Here is a 20,634-nt window from a genome sequence, read left to right as displayed (position 1 = left end):
ACATCTCAAAACTTCTGGTGAAAGAAGGTAAGAGAACATCAAACCGATAGCAATGTTATTTTCTGCTTTATCTATGGTCATTTTGGAGTGGCTTTCAAGTCCCTCTCTACCACCCCTAGAACCATAAAAATTCACTATAAAATTTCTGGGAGAAATTAAGCATCTAATTGTTTTATCAAATCTTAATTGAATAAAACTTTACTAGGGCATTCCATTTATTTGCAGAACTACAGCATTTCACTCACATATCCAAAACCCTATTAAAGACAAGTCTCAGAGAATTTTCATAGAAGTGGAATATTATTAATACCAGAATCATGTGAAAATCAACATACAAACTGGAAAACTGCTGAATGCTAACAGCACCTTGCCCATAGAGTCCATTGTACCCTCCTTTATAAAGAGGTGATACAGCTCTGCTCTAAAGTTCCTGGAAAGCTTAAGAATAACTTAGGCAACTGAGTTCCTCGAGATCAAGGAGTAGGAAGCAACATTATATGATGACTAAGCATAGGTCCTAAAGGCAGAACTGCTTGGATTTGTGGCCCAAATCTACTATGTACATGTGTTAGACTTAGATATTCCTGAGGACAGTTTATATATTCCTACCTCAGTTTTCATATCTATAAAATGGAGATAACAACAGTACCTAGCTCATGCAGTTACTGTGAAAATCAAATGAGGTAATACATGTGGTAAAGCATTTAGAATAACGCTTGATACTAGTAAGGACTCAGCAGACTTCAACTACCAGATTATTTTTGCTCATCTATATACTTTCTGCATTACTTATCATGTGGTGCCTTGCATACAGTGAGTAACAAATGTGCTAAAAGAAACAATATCCAAATTTTCCAGCACAAAATTACACTAATCTATGATCTTCATGTGCAAACTTAATAGAGCTATGTCACCTGTTAATGGCAGGTAGTAAAGAGCATTGGCCATAAGAAAAATTAAGTTAAGAACAGCCATAGGAAAAAAAGAAAAAAAAAAAAAAAAAAAAAAAAGGACTCCTCTGGTGGTCCAGTGGTTAGGCCTCTACGCTTCCAATGCAGGGGGCTAGGGTTCAGTCCCTTGTTGGGAAATTATGATCCCACATGCTGTGTGGCACAGCCAAAAAGATTAAAAAAGGAATCGCCACACTAAGAGATTTCAGCCTAATGAGAATCTTGTGAGCGATTAGGTAAGTCATATGTATGGTAGGCAAGGTCTGATAGCTAGCTACTTTATAGGTTACTGGGGAATAAGATGCAATTGCCTTACCTTCAGTAAGATTGAGCTATAAACTTGGAGCTGGTTTATAGAAGGATTACTTATGTTTAGTTATTTTTAATAAATGAAATGAAGCTTATCCTAAAAATGACTTAGACTCTATCCTCCACTCAATGGGACATTGTCAATGTCGAGGAAACTTGGCATCTCTAAAATTAAGTAGATATGAACTAATAAACTCATCCTCAGGCTCCAAGCCTGCGTGAGTGTAACGATCAGATTTTCAGTTTAATGTTCACTTGACTCTATATGAGTCAAGGAGTGCTAATTCTTTTGGCATTATATTTGTTAGGACTCCTACTGGTAATCATATTAGAAAACTGTAAAAGCTTCCACAACTATGAAAATGTTTCAAATTACCTGTAAATCTGTACTAATGTGATATGATTTTTATATACTTGAATCAATCAATAGTAAGTTAAAGATGACTATATCCTAACGATTTTTTAATTCTTTTTAGTGTCTGAGAAAATAAGTAAGAAAAGAATGATTCTACTTAATGATGTCATGACCCCTCCTTAAAGAAGCCACCTAAAAATAAGCTCAGTTTTCAATTTTGTCAGTGGGGTCAATAGTTATTACATTGTAATTCTATAGATAATTACAAGAAAGACTGAAAAATGAACTCAAAATTAAAACTAAAGACAGATTTCCAAAATATTAATATAATTCCATAATGCTTTCTTGGAGCTATAAATGAAATGGTTATAATGCATATCTTAAGAGCAAGCCAATTTAACCTCCCTTGTTCAGGTTTCTTCACTTATATGAATAATAATATCACTTATAAACTGTTGTAACAAATTAGAAAATTTATGTAAAGTATACAATGTTGGGCATATGGGATTAAGTTGCAAATAAATGTTACTTAAGATTTTTATTATTATCCTCCTATTAAGGTTTGCTAAAAAATGTACAAAACACATTACTGAAATAGCAAGTTGGAAACACTGCTGGCAAAGCTGTGGAACTGGGGGAATCTGATTCTGTTTATGATTACGATGCAGATCTATATAACTTCTACACATAATATAAATATATTTTAAAGATGCAGGCCCTTCAAAAAAAAAAATCCCAAAACTATGAAAATGGGAAAGCAATCAATATAACCCCATACCCAGCCCTTTTATATCACAAGTCTTTGAATGGTCTAAAGTAAACTTCAGAAAATACACTATTAAAGAAAGTCAGAAGAATTTTCAATATATAAAAAAGAATGAGAGTAAAAAAGGATATAAATGAGGTAATGGAAAATGGAAATGTAATTCTGGCTAAAGAAAAAGCTAGGGCTAGCTGCCATTTGGTCAGAGCTCATTTCAGACCTCATTCTCAGGATTCAGAAGAAAATGACTGAACATGCTTTATTGCTGTTTTAGAATTCACTATGTAATCCTAATGAGAAGAATAAGGTAAAGTAATCCATGTTGTGTATTACCTACAAATCAAAGAAAGGAAAATGGAATAAAACTCTTAAAATATTAAAAGCCAATGACATTTTTTGACCATCAGGCATTTTTGAGATCAGTGCCAGAGACTTTTATACATTTAACCAAGTAAAATTCTACCAAAGGGGCAGGGAAAACACTCTCATAAAACTTTGGACTTTGTCAAAATATCTTCGTAGAAATGTGAATAAAAAGCTACTGTTTTTGAAAATATTTGTATATAGATTAGCAAAAATTTCTAAAACTAATATAAAATTAAAGAACTATATTCTTCTAAGGGATCAAGATAGGTTGAAAATTCCAGAAACATTAAAGAAGATCAGATAACATCTGAAGGTCCTTGCAAGTTTAGGCATGCTTCACACATTGCTGGGATGAGGGCACTGCTATCAAGGCCTGTAATGTTGTGCACCTCTTTCACAGCTTAGGAGATAGGAGAGGTTGTTCACAAGGTAATGACATCAACACAGTCGTTGGTATTAAAGAGATGATAAGTTCCACAAAGGAAGGTTCAAAGTCCACTTTGATCTCTGCTCTACATCTATTACCAAGAACAGCGCTAAGCAAACACTGGATGGCCAGCGGAACACTGGGAGTAGGTAGGCAGTTGTACACAAAAAATGACACACAAATAAAATTGCCGGAACAACGGGAAGAGCCAGAAAGAGATAATTTAATTAATGAAGTCAACCAGTTAAGTATTAAATATTAAGTGGCCACTTTTATTTGAGATGCTAAATATAGAGCCCTGGACCATGACAAACTAAGGGTTTATTACACACTGCTGAGGGTGAGAGATTAATGAAAACAAAATAGTGCTTGTCAGAGGATAGGGGATGGAAAGGGCACAATTTATATTCTTTATTACAGATGGATATAAGGAAAGCTTTTCTATTCTCACAAAAGGAGAAGAAAAAAAAAAAGCCCACCAGGCTCCTCTATTTATGGCCTTTTCCAGTCAAGAATGCTAGAGCAGGTTGGTATTCCTTCCTCCGGGGAATCTTCCCAAACCAGGGATCAAACCCTGGTCTCCTGCATTGCAGGCAGATTCTTTACCATCTTGAGACACCAGAGAAGCCCAACATAAAGACAGCTTTTCTCTTCTCAAAAAAGGGGGGGAAAAAAGGCGGGGCAGGGGGAGAGGGGGGCTATCTTGAAAATCTAACATACAAAATTGCAAATTAAGTTGGGGGTGTCTCTATGAGACAGAGTCAGGCCATCTTACTTCTCTGTAACATTCTGCTTCTACTTGACAGGAAGCAGTGTACAGAACTGCAACAACTTACTTATTTCCATAGTTTTAAAAACATATGTTTTCCTTCCCAGAAAACATCCGAAGCTGGTGAGCTACTGCATCTTCCCAAAATTACATAAATAAAGTAGAAATGAGGCTAGAAAATGCACATGAAAGAATATTTATCATGTTTCATACAACAACTAAATTATTTTTGCACAATGCTCTTTTCCCCTCTCTCCAGCAAAGCAAAACTTCCCATGCCAAATTCTCCAATAAGCCCCTTAAGATTATTCTCCAATGACAAGAACAAATGAGTGCTGTTAATGATTTTCAGATTTAAAGCAATAATTCTCATATAAAACAATTTTTTCCTTGAAATTTGCCAAACTATTTCTCTCCAGAAAAACTGCATCCTTAGCCTAAGAACTTTTCACTATATTGTCCAGGCTGACTAATTTTTACCTTGAATGCAAACCAACAGAAGAGACAACTTTTCAACAGATGATGAGTTGAAAGCCAAGAAAACATTTTCTACTTTTTATAATTTAATCCACATTGAATTATAAATAAATCTGGCAGTATCAAAGTAAGAGTTTTGTCAGTATTTAAGTCTCCATTTTCTGTTTTAAATTTCATAGAGAATGATGGTTGGTTCCGTTCATAATTCATAACACTAAAAACACCGTTAGTTTGGATAATGCCTCTTATGTTAAGAATAGGTGATTAACATTTAGCTTTTCTCTGTACAGTACAGATTCTTTTGGTTGACACATCTGTTTCAAAAGAACCTTCGCAGACATTAAAAGATAAGGGGTGGTTGTTTAGTCACTGAGTTCTGTCTGACTCTTTGCGACCCCATGGACTGTAGCCATCCAGGCTCCTCTATCCCTGGGATTTCCCAGGCAGGAATACTGACATACACTGCCATTTCCTTCTCCAGGGGATCTTCCCGACCCAGGGATCCAACCCCGGTCATCCGCTTGGCAGGCGGATTCTTTACCATGGAGCCATCTGGATAAAGGATAGCATTATGCAAATTATGTACACTTGAGCAGGGATAGTTAACTAGAACCTCCTAATATGCACAATGAGTATTGAAGCTCCTAATATGCACAATGAGTATTATCTCTCAAATGTCTTCAGGACAAGTTATCTCCTATCAAATGTACAGCATCTTGTAAATGTTGTCATTTTTGGCATCTATCTGCACTAGGCCTAGTTTAATATGAGTGGGGAAAAAGTTCTGAAGAAAAGTTAAATTTAAAAACCATGATCCTAATTCATTTCAAATAAGGACAAAATATGAAAAATGTAAACATTAACAGGATATAAACTATTGTAAAATCTTAATTCTTCAACATACTTTAGTATTGAAGATTAGGAATGAGAAAATGAACCAGCTGCCTATGATATAAATAAATCAAGCAGTCAAAAAGTTGTATAAAGTTGAAATGCTTCACATTTTCTTAGGAAAAGCATGTTTGTTTTGATAGATGGGATGAATACATTTAATCTCAAAGTGTGCTATAAAATAAAATTGTCACTACATTAAAAAGGTGATTTTCATGCTGGAAACGAGCTTAACTGCATCATAAGAACTTGTCTGACAAATATTTCACTGTTTCATTTTCCTGTCCCAAGTCTACCAAATGTTTGTACCAAATGTTCCGCAATCATCTCACAATCTCAGATGCTTCTTTACAGACTGATATAGGGATGAATAATTATATGGAGAATCCAATGTATAAAATTATGTAGATGTTAAAGTGTATGTTTCGTGTACAGAATACCTAATATTCTTGGCAAGAATACACAGAATACTTCTGTACAGAATACAGAATATTCCTGGCAAGAATACACAGAAGAACTATGCAAAAAAGATCTTCATGATTCAGACAACCATGATGGTGTGATCACTCACCTAGAGCCAGACATTCTGGAATCCAAAGTCAAGTGGGCCTTAGGAAACATCACTACAAACAAAGCTAGTGGAGGTGATGGAATTCCAGTTGAGCTATTTCAAATCCAAAAGATGATGTTGTGAAAGTGCTGTACTCAACATGCCAGCAAATTTGGAAAACTCAGCAGTGGCCAAGGGACTGGCAAAGGTCAGTTTTAATTCCAATCCCAAAGAAAGGCAATGCCAAAGAACGCTCAAACTACCACACGATTGCACTCATCTCATAACGCTAGCAAAGCAATGCTCAAAATTCTCCAAGCCAGGCTTCAACAGTCTGTGAACTGTTAAATTCCAGATGTTCAAGCTGGAATTAGAAAAGGCAGAGGAACCAGAGATCAAATTGCCAACATCCACTGGATCATCAAAAAAGCAAAAGAGTTCCAGAAAACCATCTACTTCTCTTTTGTTGATTACACCAAAGCCTTTGACTGTGTGGATCACAACAAACTGTAGAAAATTCTTCAAGAGATGGGAATACCAGACCACCTGACCTGCCTTCCGAGAAATCTGTATGCAGGTCAGGAAGCAACAGTTAGAACTGGACATGGAATAAGGGACTGGTTCCAAATCAGGAAAGGACTACTCAAGGCTATATATTGTCACCCTGCTTACTTAACTTCTATGCAGAGTACATCATGAGAAACGCTGGGCTGGATGAAGCACAAGCTGGAATCAAGACTGCTGGGAGAAAAATCAATAACCTCAGATATGCAGATGACACCACCCTTACAGTAGAAAGCAAATAAGAACTTAAGGAGCCTCTTGATGAAATTGGAAGAGGAGAGTGAAAAACCTGGTTTAAAACTCAACATTCAGAAAACTAAGATCATGGCATCCAGTTCCGTCACTTTGTGGAAAATAGATGGGGAAACAATGGAAACAGTGACAGACTTTATTTTTTTGGGCTCCCAAATTACTGCAGATGGGGACTGCAGCCATGAAATTAAGATGCTTGCTCCTTGGAAGAAAAGCTATGACAAACATAAACAGCATATTAAAAAGCAGAGACATTACTTTTCTGACAAAGGTCCATCTAGTCAAAGCTATGGTTTTTCCAGTAGGCATGTATGGATGTGAGAGCTGGACCATAAAGAAGGCTGAGTGCCAAAGAATTGATGCTTTTGAACTGTGGTGTTGGAGAAGACTCTGGAGAGAGTCCTTGAACTGCAACGAGATCCAACCAGTCCATCCTAAAGGAAATCAGTCCTGAATATTCACTGGAAGGACTGAAGCTGAAACTGAAACTCCAATACTTTGGCCACCTGATGCAAAGAGCTGACTCACTGGAAAAGACCCTGATGCTGGGAAATATTGAAGGCAGGAGGAGAAGCGGATGACAGAGGATGAGATGGTTGAATGGCATCACCAACTCCATGGACCTGAGTTTGAGCAAGCTTTGAGAGTTGGTGATGGACAGGGAAGCCTGATGTGCGGCAGTCCATGGAGTTGCAGAGTCAGACATGACTGAGCAACTGAATTGAACTGAACTGAAAGTGTATGTTTTCTATTTTTAGCATAAGTTTTTGCCATTCCCCTTCACCCTTTGGCTTCTAATGGAGTTTCCCCAGTGGTTCAGATGGTAAACAATCTGCCTGCAATGCAGGAGACCCAGGTTCAATCCCCAGGTCCAGAAGATCTCCTTGAGGAGGGCATGGCAGCCTACTCCAGTATTCTTGCCTGGAGAATTCCACAGAGAGAGGAGCCTGGTGGGCTACAGTCCATATAGTTGTGAAGAGTCAGAGATGACTAAGCAACTAACACTTTCACTTTGGCTTCTAATTCTTGATAACCCTCACAAACAGGCATCTTGCTTAACAGAGGGTCGCAGAGTTGGACATGACTGAGCAACTGAACTGACCTGAACTGAACTGAACTAACAGAGGGTATGAGAAGGAGAGGAGGAGGAGAAATCCAGTAAAGCCAAAAACAAAGAACAGAAAACCTGCCAAGTGTTGAGGGTGGTGGAGCAGTGTAGATAATGCAACACTGTGATCACTAGTTCACTAAGCCAGGAGGTAGATGGAGATAAGGTATAGAAAAAGGGGGAAAATGACTAATATACTTCTGAACACGTTAAATTAAGAGTTACCAATAGATATCTCATTCAATCAGTATTTGAGTACCTAAAATGTTACTAAGCCACAGGAATTACAAAGCCAATTGAATATATAGGTCCAACCTAAGATTTGGCAGTCATCAGGTGATATATGGGAAAAAGCTGAATGAGACCACTTTAAGTGTGTGTATGGAATAAAAGGAAAGGACTGAGACCTTTAGAAGAACAGATTTAAGAGAAAGGCAGAGAAAGAGGAGTAAAAAAAACAAAAGCCATAAATTAGTAGGTAAATCAAGAGAGACTGGTGCTACTGGTGGAGAATTTCAGTAAGGAAGATTCTGGGTCATAAGAATATATAAAGTGAAAAATAACTGAAAAGAGGAGTTAATGCAGACCAAGTTGGAGACACAGGAAAGATTATGGTTATATTATTTTCTCCAAACTAACTTCTATACTTCAGTGTTTTCTTCATTTGCTTTAAACCACAGAAAAAAAAATACTCCGTTTCAGGTATCAGAGTTGGGAGAAAACAGGTATATTTTCTAAAGGAAAACTTTTCCAGATTCCACTATTTCAATGATTTCCTACCACACCCTCATAGGTATATAACAGTGTGCTTAAGTGCACATGCACAGACAACTTCAAACCCTCTATTGAAGTTTCTACTGTGGATAAATATAAAACAAAGACCCCTGAACTAGACAACACAGCAAAAGGATTTATGCTATTTTGTTCTTTTTAATAGAAAATAATCTTAATTCTCCTTTTCTAAAAAACAAATTATGAAATTTGAGAAAAATATTTATTTCAATGAGAAAAAACACAATTGTGGAATCAGTAAATTTAAGAGTAAGAGTTTAGCAGCTATAATTGGAAAGATGTTAGCTCAGAACCTCACAACTGTCATTAACTAGGTTTTAGGATTCTGAATCAGCTCTTCTACCTTTCTGGACTTCGGTTTTCTCAAGTGTAGTATAAGTGATTTATATAGAAGAGATCACTGTGGTCCCATTCAGCCTTAAGAAAAACATGTGTGCTACTTCTAGGTAAAGAAAACAAGGCTTAAAGAAGACAATTCAATGACTTGAAAAATGAATATCATAGAACCATTTTGGAATTTACAGTTCCCAATTCTCAGTCTGCAATTTGGGAGACCTGGGTTCAATCCCTAGGTCGGGAAGATCCCCTGGAGAAGGGAACAGCGACCCACTCCAGTATCCTTGCTTGGAGAACTCCACAAACAGAGCCTGGCAGGCTATAGTTCATGGGGTCACAAAGAGTTGGACACAACTGAGTGACATGAATTCAAAAAATTCTGTCTAATGTTCTTTATGCTATGAAAAGTTTATGTTTTTATGGAGTATGAATATATTGATGACTTTTAAAAGTCCTCTATTCTTCCTTTCCCCACTTTCAAGAATGTCAAAGCCAAGGTAATGGTAGAAAGTAGAGTGTATGCAGAATGCCTTTCCTAATATCAGCTTAGAGCCTCTCTGACTGAGTTATGTTTTTTATGGCCCTGAACTATTTATCAAAGAAACAGATAAACAGTATGTGGTCACTGTACAATGCATAGGAGTATTCTGCCTTCAACATAGGATGTACAACATTTCCTATTCCCACTGGAATTTGAGAATGTCCCACAATGATATGATGAGTTAAGATCTCTGACAAATTAAGGTGATGGTCTAGAGCAGTTGAACGACAGTGTATCAGCTGTCTTTGCCCCTACTTTGAGTTCTGGTACTATACTGGTACTTTTTGTTCAGTGGTACTACAAAGACTTCAGAGATGACACTGTAGAGTCTCCTAAACAAGTAACAGGTTTTTCCATGATTTTCAGAAACAGTTACGGTGAAATCCAGTATGAGTAGTTACATAAAAGACAGAGTGGAAATAGGGGGTAAAAACAAATGTTATCTTTTGATTACTCTCTACACAGGATCAAGTCAATTTACTTTGATATATACACTAGGTATACATTAATATAATGCATATACTAGGTATACATATTTTTGTATTTAAATTCATATATACATTAAAAAGGTATAGTTTCAGTCATTTTTTAATTCAAACACCTAATAAAAAATTACTATTCATATTTTGGTGAACATCTTGTGTTACTGGTTCAATACTTCTTGGAATTCATCAACACTGTAAAATATACAATAAAGAGATACACAGTATGTGTAATAATATGTAAAATACAGATTTGTCTCAGTACTGAGCTAAATTTGCACAGCTGAACAGCTAATTTCTTCCAGAAAAACAGTAACAGCTTCATTGAGACTGTTTTTCATAATTCTGCCAACAATATAAGAACTCATGATGTTGACAATAAATTCATTATATCTTTCAATCAATTTCTTAAGTTAATGTTAAACATTTTCACAGCATTAAACTTCACTGCAAACTACCAGTTCATTCTTTCAAAGCATTACTACAATAGCAAACATGTATGGCTTTACCATATGGTTCATTTCTAAGAAAAAATGAAAATACATTCTAGGTAGTAAGGTAACACATTCCTCTAGACAATTTTTTCAACTTAAGAATCCTTTAATTTCTTTAAAGGAGACACAAACTTTTAAAATACATTGAATTTTTTATAAGCTATTGATTAAAGTAGAGCAACAACTAGGCATAGCGACATAACTCACCTAAATAGGGAATGCAGGGTGTCATCTTTAAGCTACTTATATAGTCTCTGAGTCTTTTGTAATTATCTTCTTTACTCATTACATATTCTAGTTTTTCAAAGGTAGTTTTGTCTTTTCGACTTAATAACTAAAAGACAAACAGAAAAGCCCAAGTTATTTCTGTATCCAATTTTATTAAAGACTTAAAAGTTACAATTACTATAAATTTGAATTTTAATTTCAAAGTTTTATTTTCTTTAATTATATTTTGGTAGTATATAAATAAAACAAAACCAGACATGTTTATTAATATAATAAACCCAAATTCATTATTTATAAAATACAATATACTTTGTATGTACCTAAAATAATTAACTTACTAAGTAGTACATTATAATACATTATTTCTCATCTTTACTATTTTAAATGGTTAAACAATTTTTATTAGTCATTTTCCTAATTTAAAATAATTATATATTCATATTCACCTCAAAGGCCCAAATATTTTCATGACTTGTCCCCTGCCCCCTCAAAGATAGTTAATTCTTACATAAGCATTCAGAAATAAATACTGAATTTCATAACTTAAGTAATAATTTTTCTTGATGACTCTAATCATACCTAGTCCTACCAGTACTATAAAACTACAATTTACATGTTTGGATTTCTGACATTTTTTTCCTTGATCCCTTTAACCAATGCTGTATTACATACAGTTGAACAATCAACTGCAGCTGTTTGAGGAGGCTTGAGGAGTAGATTTGTAATGCGTGCCCTTTGAGAAAAATGGAGATAACAAGGGGAATGAAAGGACAGCAAGGGCAGTCATCTGAAATAATATTAACTTAAAGATTCAGAAAATACATGTTTTTAAGTGTTTCAAAGACTCTGGAAAAAAAAATCTCTTCTTTAAATATGTGAAGTTACTATTTCATTATGTTGTAAATCAGATTTCACTTTATGTCATAAAATATTTATTTTATAGCAGGCAAAACACTTCCACCTATAAAATTCTCATCTAATTCTCCTACGAGGTTAAGAGAAAAGTCAAGAGGACTAATTTAAAGATGAGGCGACTGAGACCCCAAGGAGAGGCAGAACACACCAACACTCATCAGTCATCACTCACAAAGACTAGGTCCTGCTTTTCAGGGTCTCAGTCTGGTCCTGGAGACAGCCTATTCTAGCATCTAATCCACTACTCTTTTTAATATTACAAGTAATATAGTTGGGATTGATGCTGTAATCTATTTTTCACAGGCTCCAAGATAACAGATTATCTTTAGATAATCCTAAAAAAAAAAACAAGAACAAAGAAACTGTCTGAGCAGTATTCCTTCCTCTTTAAAACTTAGAGTTCAAAGAGTCCTCTGCCTGAATGTTTTAGATAGGTTTTCCTGCAAACACTGGTTTCACGACTTTTTGTGGCCCAGTTTCAACACACTTGATTAGCACTTTCAAGATTAGGTGCAACCCTCCACTTCAATCTATAAATCCAAACATTCTTTTCTCTCACACATAACAAAGTATTTGAATATGCAAAATATTGCATGACACATGCATGACACAGCAAGGATAACAAGGAATCTTTTTTTTTTTTTTTCCCAAAGTCAATCATTCCAGAACTCTGGTACAGTATCTGGAGAAACAAATTACTTGGAACTCATAGCTGATTTTGACATATCTGAAACACAAAACTAAAGAAGCATGGAGTCTGATATGTATAAAAATAACACAATAATAATAATAATAATAATAATCTAATATGTATAATAATAACACTATAATCAGAATAATCACAGTAACAAATCAACAATCAGAATGAAAGGATTCAATTTGGGGTGGGACAGCAGAGACTTGTTTTTAGAGGACTATTTTTAAAAGCTGTGGTAAAATATACATAATATTTACCGTTTTAACCAGTATTAAGTGTATAGTTTAGTGGCATTAAGTACATTTACATTATCCATCAATCACTGCAATTATCCATGGCTAGAACTCTTTCCATCTTCCCTAACTGAAATTCTGTAACCATTAAACAGAACTCCTCATTTCTTGCTCCTCTCAGCCCTGGGAACCACCTTCTACTCTGTCTCAATGAATTTGACTACTCTTGGCACCTCATATAAATGGAACCATTCTGGACATACATCATTACTGTGTCTAGCTTATTTCACTGAGCATATCATCACCAAGGTTTATCCACGGTGCAGCATGTGTCAAAATTTCAGTCCTTTTTAAGGATGCATAACAGTTCACTGTATGTTTACACCACATTTCGTACATTCATCCATCTGTTCGTGGACATTTGGATTGTTCATACCTATTGGTTATTGTTAATCACGATGCTTTTTTATACACTGGTATAAAAATGCCTGTTTGAGTCCCAATCTTTGATTCTTTTGGGTATATACCCAGAAGTGGAGTTGATGGATAAGTGGTAACTCAATGTAATTCTAATTTTTTGAGGGTATATCCTATTATTTCTAATCTTTTTTCACTATGCTAAAATTTTTATATTGAGTAGAAATAGTGAAAATGGGCATACTTTTTCCTGATGTTAAGGAGACTGTTTCTAATATTTCCACCATTTGCAATGTTGTTTTTTGGTACATTCTCTGTATTTGAGGGCACCAGGATTTTCCACCATACCACCCTTTCACTGTTCATTATTTCTTTCCTTTTACTTGGGTTAGATTCCTCATCTATCACAACTTTTATATTTACCTACTTTATCTCTTGTACTATTCTTGACCCCTCTGTGGTACAAACAAGCCTAGAAAAATTCCAACTGGTTAAATACAATGAATCCTCAGCACTTCTTCACAATAATGCTGAACACTAAGTTTCACTCTAAGCTCATGACTAAAAATCTCAAGTGGACCTGCCTAAGACCTACACGTTTCCCTAATTAATTCACTCTCACAGTTCCCTTGATGACTTTCATCCTTTCCTCTCTCTTCAAACCTCCAATACCTCTCCCACTGTCAATTAATGACCTTCCTTCTTATGTCTTATGAAACAATTTTGCAGAATTATTCTGCAGAATCCCACCACCAAATCTACCAATATACCTGTGTCTGTAACCAATCACACTCCCTTCTCTCCTGTTAAAACGGAGACACTGTTCCTGCCCCACTGGAGTACTGGAACTTATCTCCTCTGGGCTAATCTAGGGTATCACAGGCTTGACTTCTTACCACCTCCTCATTTCACTAGATCACTGTACTACCACTCAAGCATACTGTTATGGATCTCATCTTTAAAATCAAGCAAAACACCACAAATCTTGAATCTCACATTTCTTCTAGTTACCTCTGGCCCTCACCCCAGTACTTCACAACAAAATTCCTCAAAGGCATTCTCTATTCTTACTGTCCCATTTTTTCCTCCACTATTCTCTCAAATCCAATCATTCCAACATCTTTGATAAGGTCATCAATACTTTCCAACTGCCAGGTTCCAACTGCAATTGGGTCCAATCACTTATGAGAAATTCTTACCACATATCACAGAAAAGCATGAGGGAGTATTTTACATCTCATTTACTCTGTTTTATTTTTCTACAGAGCATTCATCATTATTTATGATATATCATTTATTTACAGTTTATCTTTTCCCAGTAGAATGTTAGCTCTATAAGAACAGGACTTTGTCTATATCATCCACTATGCATGTCAAACAATTAGTACCTAGCAAAACTGTGGAATATTTTCAAGTTTTATATGAACACCAAAAATTTTATTCAGATTAATAATGGAGCTGTTACTAAATTTAAGCAAAACTATTTTCGACGCAAGACATGAAAGAGAGACAATGAAAATAACTTCAAGGAAACAAAAATTAACTTGAGGGAAATGTATCTCATTTCTAAACCACAATATAAACCAGAGTACAATTTCTTTTCCCTAAAACTTCAAAGATGGAATTCATGACTGTATATTTATAATCACTTCCATTCCCTCATTAAATTAAAATTTTAATAAAAGAGAATTAGGTCATCGTTATTAAAAATTTTTAGAGTAGGAAACTGTTCACTCAGGTGTTTCTAAACTACAAATGAAATATAAAGAAGATCATAAGCTCTTCCATACTAATGTTTTTCCAGTATGAGAAACATCTGTCTCTTCAGACACTATGAAAAGTGAGAACAGCAGGCTAATTAAACACAAAGTTATATTTTAGTAAGTAAAAAACTGTTTTAAAGTTAGTGAAGTCTTTATTCCAGGACAGTAAGAACACACTAACCCTCTGTACAAAATGTATTAAACAAAATCATTCCTCTTTAACGTTAAAGAACAGTATTAATATGAACAGATTTAACTGAATCTGAAGTTTCAGTTTTACACAATCTAAATGAAAAATACCCAGCAAGCTTGAGGCCAGTATCACATTGATCAACTATAAAAATACACAAATTTTCAAAAGTAGAACATCACACTCTGACCCTGTTAAATAGAACCACGTATGATTAGCATAATATCACAATGTGCACAGAAACAGTGCCTACTTCCCTGTTAGCTATCAGATTTTCCTTTATTCCTAAGGGAAAAAACCCAAGAGTTTACTGAGTAAAAAAAATCGTAATAGAAATCTGTATCAGTAAAATTTGGGGGCAACTTATAATTTATACCTTCCTCAAATTTTCCAAAAGCATAATCTTTACATGATTAATGCAATTTATTTTCATATTTACAGTTTCCCATCAGTAAACTTGAAATGTTATATTGTCAAAGATGTTTAAAGAAGTTCTACAAAAATGATTTCCTAAAGAGCAGAAACCAAGCACCAATTGGTTTTTAGCTCAAAATACCTAACAAGCCTCATGAAATACTTATTTAAGGGGAGAGGAAAAAATATAAGTTTCAAAGAACAGAGTACAAACTAATTAAAAAATCCTTATCTGTTATCATAATATTAACCTTACTAAGAACTACAAAAGGAACTAAAACATCTTCACTTCCAACAAGAAGTCTAACCTATCATTAACTAAAGAAGATTACTCACCGCCCATGTTTTAGTCAATCTGAAAATTGGGGCACTCTGTAAGCCAGAAACCACCGCCATAAGTGCATGAAGGTTATTCAGCTCATACAACTTCTGGAAGATTTAAGAAAAAGGGGGAGGAGGGACGAAAAATAAATAGCATGAATACAAGACAACTTGAACACAAATACAGTTTAGGCAACTGGTGGTTCTTATAGCATACTTATTACCCTCATTGTTGAGATTTGTTTTGGAGGTATCCACTGTGTTTACAGGAAGCTGATTTTTGGCCCACACAGAACTCCCTCCAAGCTCTGGGAATATATCTACCTCCAGTTGTCTAATACATTAAGAAAACCAAAATTATGGCTCAGTATCAAAGTTATCTGGTATGCACCCTTGTTTCTGGTAGGCAGTTTCCTTTCTTATACTGAACTATTACTAGTTCTGCCTTATGATCCACGTTCAAAGAAAGGCCCATGCCCAGGATCCTGATTTGTGTCCTACTCAGGGCCTCTAATGGGAGAAGGAAATGGCAACCCACTCCAGTATTCTTGCCTAGAGAATCCTGTGCACAGAGGAGCCTGGAGGGCTGCTGTACATAGGGTCGCACAGAGTCGGACATGACTGAAGCAACTTAGCATGCATGCATGCACTGGCGAAGGAAATGGCAACCCACTCCAGTATTCTTGCCTGGAGAATCCTGTGGACAGAGAAGCCTGGAGGGCTGCTGTCCTTAGGGTCGCACAGAGTCAGACACGACTGAAGCAACTTAGCAGCAGCAGCAGAAGGACCCCTAACATTCCAGGGCTAGGGTTCAAGCTTGCTTTTCACAGCCCTCCTCAATTTCTGGCTTCCTCCCACCTGAATCCACATTCCTTTGTTCCTTGTTCATGCTGGGACATCTACCTGCTTCCCAATACTAGACATTGCTTTTTATAGCCTCCATGCAGAAGAATCCCATAAGATGCTGTGCATGCATGCTAATGCTAGGTTCCATCACTTTACCAAGAAATCTACTTTTGTCAAATTATTGCTAATTGCTCAGATTTCTTCAAACTATCAGATGCTTACACCTCAAAGGTAAAACTGTCCTTAATCATCAAGAAATTCCAAGACAAAAATTTCATGTTATGAATATGAGAACCAAGGAAAGGCGAGGGGTTCTATTCCTTTGATGAACTCTAACTAATACCACCTTAACTCAGGTCTGAAAGAACTCCCATAAAATTTCAAGAAATATGAACTTAAGTTTAAAAAAATAAAAAAGGGAAAGGGAAAAACACAAGGACTCTTTCCGCCATCTTTCTGTGCCACCATAATGGGGCGCTTGAATGTCTTGGCTGAAGCTCTCAAGAGTTATCAACAATGCCGAAAAGAGAGGCAAAAGCCAGGTGCTTATTAGGCCATGCTCCAAAGTCATCATCGAGTTTCTAACTGTGATGATGAAGTATGGTTACATTAGTGCATTTGAAATCACTGACGATCACAGGGCTGAAAAAATTGTTGTGAACCTCACAGGCAGGCTCAGTAAGTGTGGCGGGATCAGCCCCAGATTTGACGTGTGACTCAAGATCTATTACTAGAAAAATGGCAGAACAACCCGCTCCCATCCCATCAGTTTGGTTTTACTGTACTGACAACCTCAGCTGTCATCATGGCCAGGAAGAAGCAAAACAAAAACACATAGGAGAGAAAATCCTTGGATTCTTTAGGGATGTAGATTCACAAAAACTAGGGATGCAAATTCATACAAACAAAATGCCTCAGAGGAAAAATAAGAAAAAGAAAAGGAGACAAGAATTCACAAATGGAGAACAACATCAGGTACTGGCTGCGAATGAAATGAAAAGGAAGGCATTATCCAGAAAGCTACACAAAAGCTAAGGAATCTTTTTAAAAATGTGAAATAAAGGTTAAAAAGACATGAAAGGTAGAGGGAAAAAGGCTAATATTTATCTAAATGGAGCTACAGAAGGACATGCTAAATAATGGGGTAGAAACAATATGAGAGGTGAAAGTGAAAGGTGGTCAGTCGTGTCCAGCTCTTTGCGACTCCATGGACTATTCTCCAGGCCAGAATACCGGAGCGGGTAGCCTTTCCCTTCTCCAGGGGATCTTCCCAACTTAGGGATCAAACCCGGGTCTCCCATCTTGCAGGCGGATTCTTTACCAGCAGGGCCACAAGGGAAGCCCAGAATCCTGGAGTGGGTAGCCTATGAGAGGTAATGGTGGATTATTTCTCCAAATTACAGAAAGACACTAATTCCCAAGGTGAGGAAGCTCAAGAAATCCCAAGCAGGGTAAATAAAAAAATGAATCATGAATTTGGAATCACATTTTTCAAGAACAAGGGTGACAGGAAGACGTTTCCAGACAAAATAAAGAGAGCTTTAAAAAAGATTTTAAAATGGTGCCAGAATGATTATTCATATGGAAAAATATGAACTGGAATCCATAATTACATGTATTATATCTAAAATTTAAGAATAAACTACCAAAATCAAAGCTATAGAAGCTTTAAAGAGTAATGTGTGAGAAAATCTTTGACATTTTCAGAGTTTAGAGTAAGATTTAAATGAGATAGTCTTTTAGGCACAAGACAATAAATAAGACAATAAAAGTTAAAGATTAATATATTTGACTATTAAAGATAAGAGCATCTGTATCAAAAGACAATAGGAAAAGAGTTGTAAGATAGGTCACAAATAGGAAGACATATGAAAAGAATATAGCAAAAAACTTTAGCATCTGGGATTATATTTTTTAAACTACAAAAATCAAAGACCAACACTATAACAGAATACTGTTCAAAGAAAGATCTTGAGCAGACATTTCAGGAGAGAAAAACGTAAATAGCCAAAACACAAAAAATGTTCATTCTCATCAGATTCAATGAAAGCTATTGGTCTCATTGTCATTTCTTTGAAGGTAATTTGTCTTTCTCTCTATATTTCTAGTGTTTTAACCAAAAGACTCTGATGCTGGGAGGGATTGGGGGCAGGAGGAGAAGGGGATGACAGAGGATGAGATGGCTGGATGGCATCACGGGCTCAATGGATGTGAGTCTGAGTGAACTCCGGGAGATGGTGATGGACAGGGAGGCCTGGCGTGCTGCGATTCATGAGGTCGCAAAGAGTCGGACACGACTGAGTGACTGAACTGAACTGAACCGTTGAGCACCAAGAGATTCACACAAGAATGCTGTATAAGTAGTGGTATTGATAACAGCAAAAATCTAGAAACTCCTTCCTAAGTCTCTAGGCTGTCCACTGGTCCTACGGACTTCAAATTTGCCAGCCTCTCCTCAACTCAATCACATGAGATAATTTCTTAAACCTTTTTATACATTTTACACATATACCTGTGTGTGTGTTTTCTGACTACAGAACCTCACTGAAACATCTACTAAAAGAAGAGAAAGACTTGCCTGTTTTATAGGAAACAAAATAGAAGGCAGAGTCCCTAGAGGAACTGAAGAGACAGTAATGGACAAAAAAATTATGAATTTAGACCTTGGGGTGAAAGTAAGCACTATCAGAAATAACTCAAAGTATGAGTCTGAACTGGAATTAAATGATTATTTGATGAGAATAATGACAGGTTTAATGGATTTGGTGGTTTTGTGTGGAACATATATTTAAAAAAAAAAGAAACTAACCAAAACACCAGAAAACAATAATGAAAATTCAGGGTCTATGGAGAAAAGACGTGGATTCTACTAGCTAAAATCCAATCTTTAACATATCACAAAGAATGTTTTCAAAAATTTTATGACACTTCTGAAAAAATAACAACTTTTAAGAAGGCTAGCTCTGCCACCTAGTGCCACAGAATGTTAGAATACAATTGCTCCCAGGTGCTCAAGGAAACTACGGAAGAGTTATGACTTACAGTGATTACAATAATTCACAATTGTAAAAATGGTATCCTCAATTTATTCCATCTTCCTTCATCCACAGGTGAGATAAGTTATGTATTCATTGTAAGAATAATGAATCTGGCTACCATTATACCTCTTTTCAGTCAGCTTGACATAAATCTGGAGCTGTTACAAATTTTAGTAAAATCCTGCAACCTCCTGTGGAATGTCCTATCCATCTTCCTCTATAAATTTTATGTCTTTGGAATCCATGTTCTATTTCTGCTGCTGCATCTATAATCTATGTTACTCAGTGTATGTGGTTAGCACCCTCATTTATACTGTTCTTTTAAAAATTAAGTCTTATTCTCCACATGGTTGGCAGAATAATCTATTTCAAAGGCAAATAACTGATATGTATTTCCCTACTTAATCCTGTAAGGCTTTTTTAGTCATCTGCAGAATATACCAAACTATTTTACAAATATTAAACTTCATCATAATCTGACCTCCGCCCAAATACAATTCAGCTTCTCTGAGAGAGGAAAACTATAAAAGAAAAGGGAGGAAGATAGGAGGAATAGAAGAAAAGGCAAAGGAAACAGACATGCAATTAAAAAAATTAACTTAACGTTAGTCAGTAGGCCTTATTTTCCAGCATCAATAAATAGTGACTATAGTGACACAGGCAAATATTTACTCACAAGCATTCGTAAATGGCTGAATTAAAAAACAGATGCACAAGTTTATCTTACCTTAGCAGTTTTAATATAGTGGCTCAAAACTTCTGCTCTAATTTTTAATGTTTGAGCATGAAGAATCTCTCTAACAACCCAAAAGCTTACCTGAAAATAAAAAATAAAAATAGGTGAATGGTAAGATTCTTTACTTACAGGATCAAAGAATGACAAGAGCTACTTGATGAACTACTGAGAACTGTGTAAAAATACTTTCTCTTGCCCCTGACTCACCACCAGGACATAACTCTTCAAAAGTTGCACATACTTCATACACATATATAGACAGACAGATATAGACGTGTATTTGTTGTGTGTGTGAGTCCTTGTCACTGAGTCATGTCCAGCTCTCTGTGACTGTAGCCCACCAGGCTCCTTTGTCCATAGGATTTCCCAGTCAAGACTACTGGCGTGGGTTGCCACTTCCTTTTCCAGGG

The 20,634-nt window shown here is 35.9% G+C and overlaps 1 protein-coding gene across 1 annotated transcript in view; it reads right to left on the bottom strand.

Annotated features, from left to right (window-relative positions):
- RALGPS2 (Ral GEF with PH domain and SH3 binding motif 2) overlaps nt 1–20,634 on the bottom strand; it is a 112,701-nt gene that overhangs the window by 60,203 nt on the left and 31,864 nt on the right. Inside the window, exons 5-7 of the mRNA XM_052653513.1 lie at nt 20,216–20,305; nt 15,620–15,712; nt 10,634–10,760 (exon numbers count right to left, since the gene is read on the bottom strand). Of these exons, the coding sequence (XP_052509473.1) occupies nt 10,634–10,760; nt 15,620–15,712; nt 20,216–20,305 (310 nt within the window). The remainder of the gene's footprint in view (nt 1–10,633; nt 10,761–15,619; nt 15,713–20,215; nt 20,306–20,634) is intronic.

The sequence above is a fragment of the Budorcas taxicolor genome, chromosome 16 (genome assembly GCF_023091745.1).
Source record: "Budorcas taxicolor isolate Tak-1 chromosome 16, Takin1.1, whole genome shotgun sequence".
Taxonomy (NCBI): Eukaryota; Metazoa; Chordata; class Mammalia; order Artiodactyla; family Bovidae; genus Budorcas; species Budorcas taxicolor.
The sequence above is the reverse complement of the archived record's forward strand: the minus strand, read 5'-3'. Positions and strand labels throughout refer to the sequence as shown.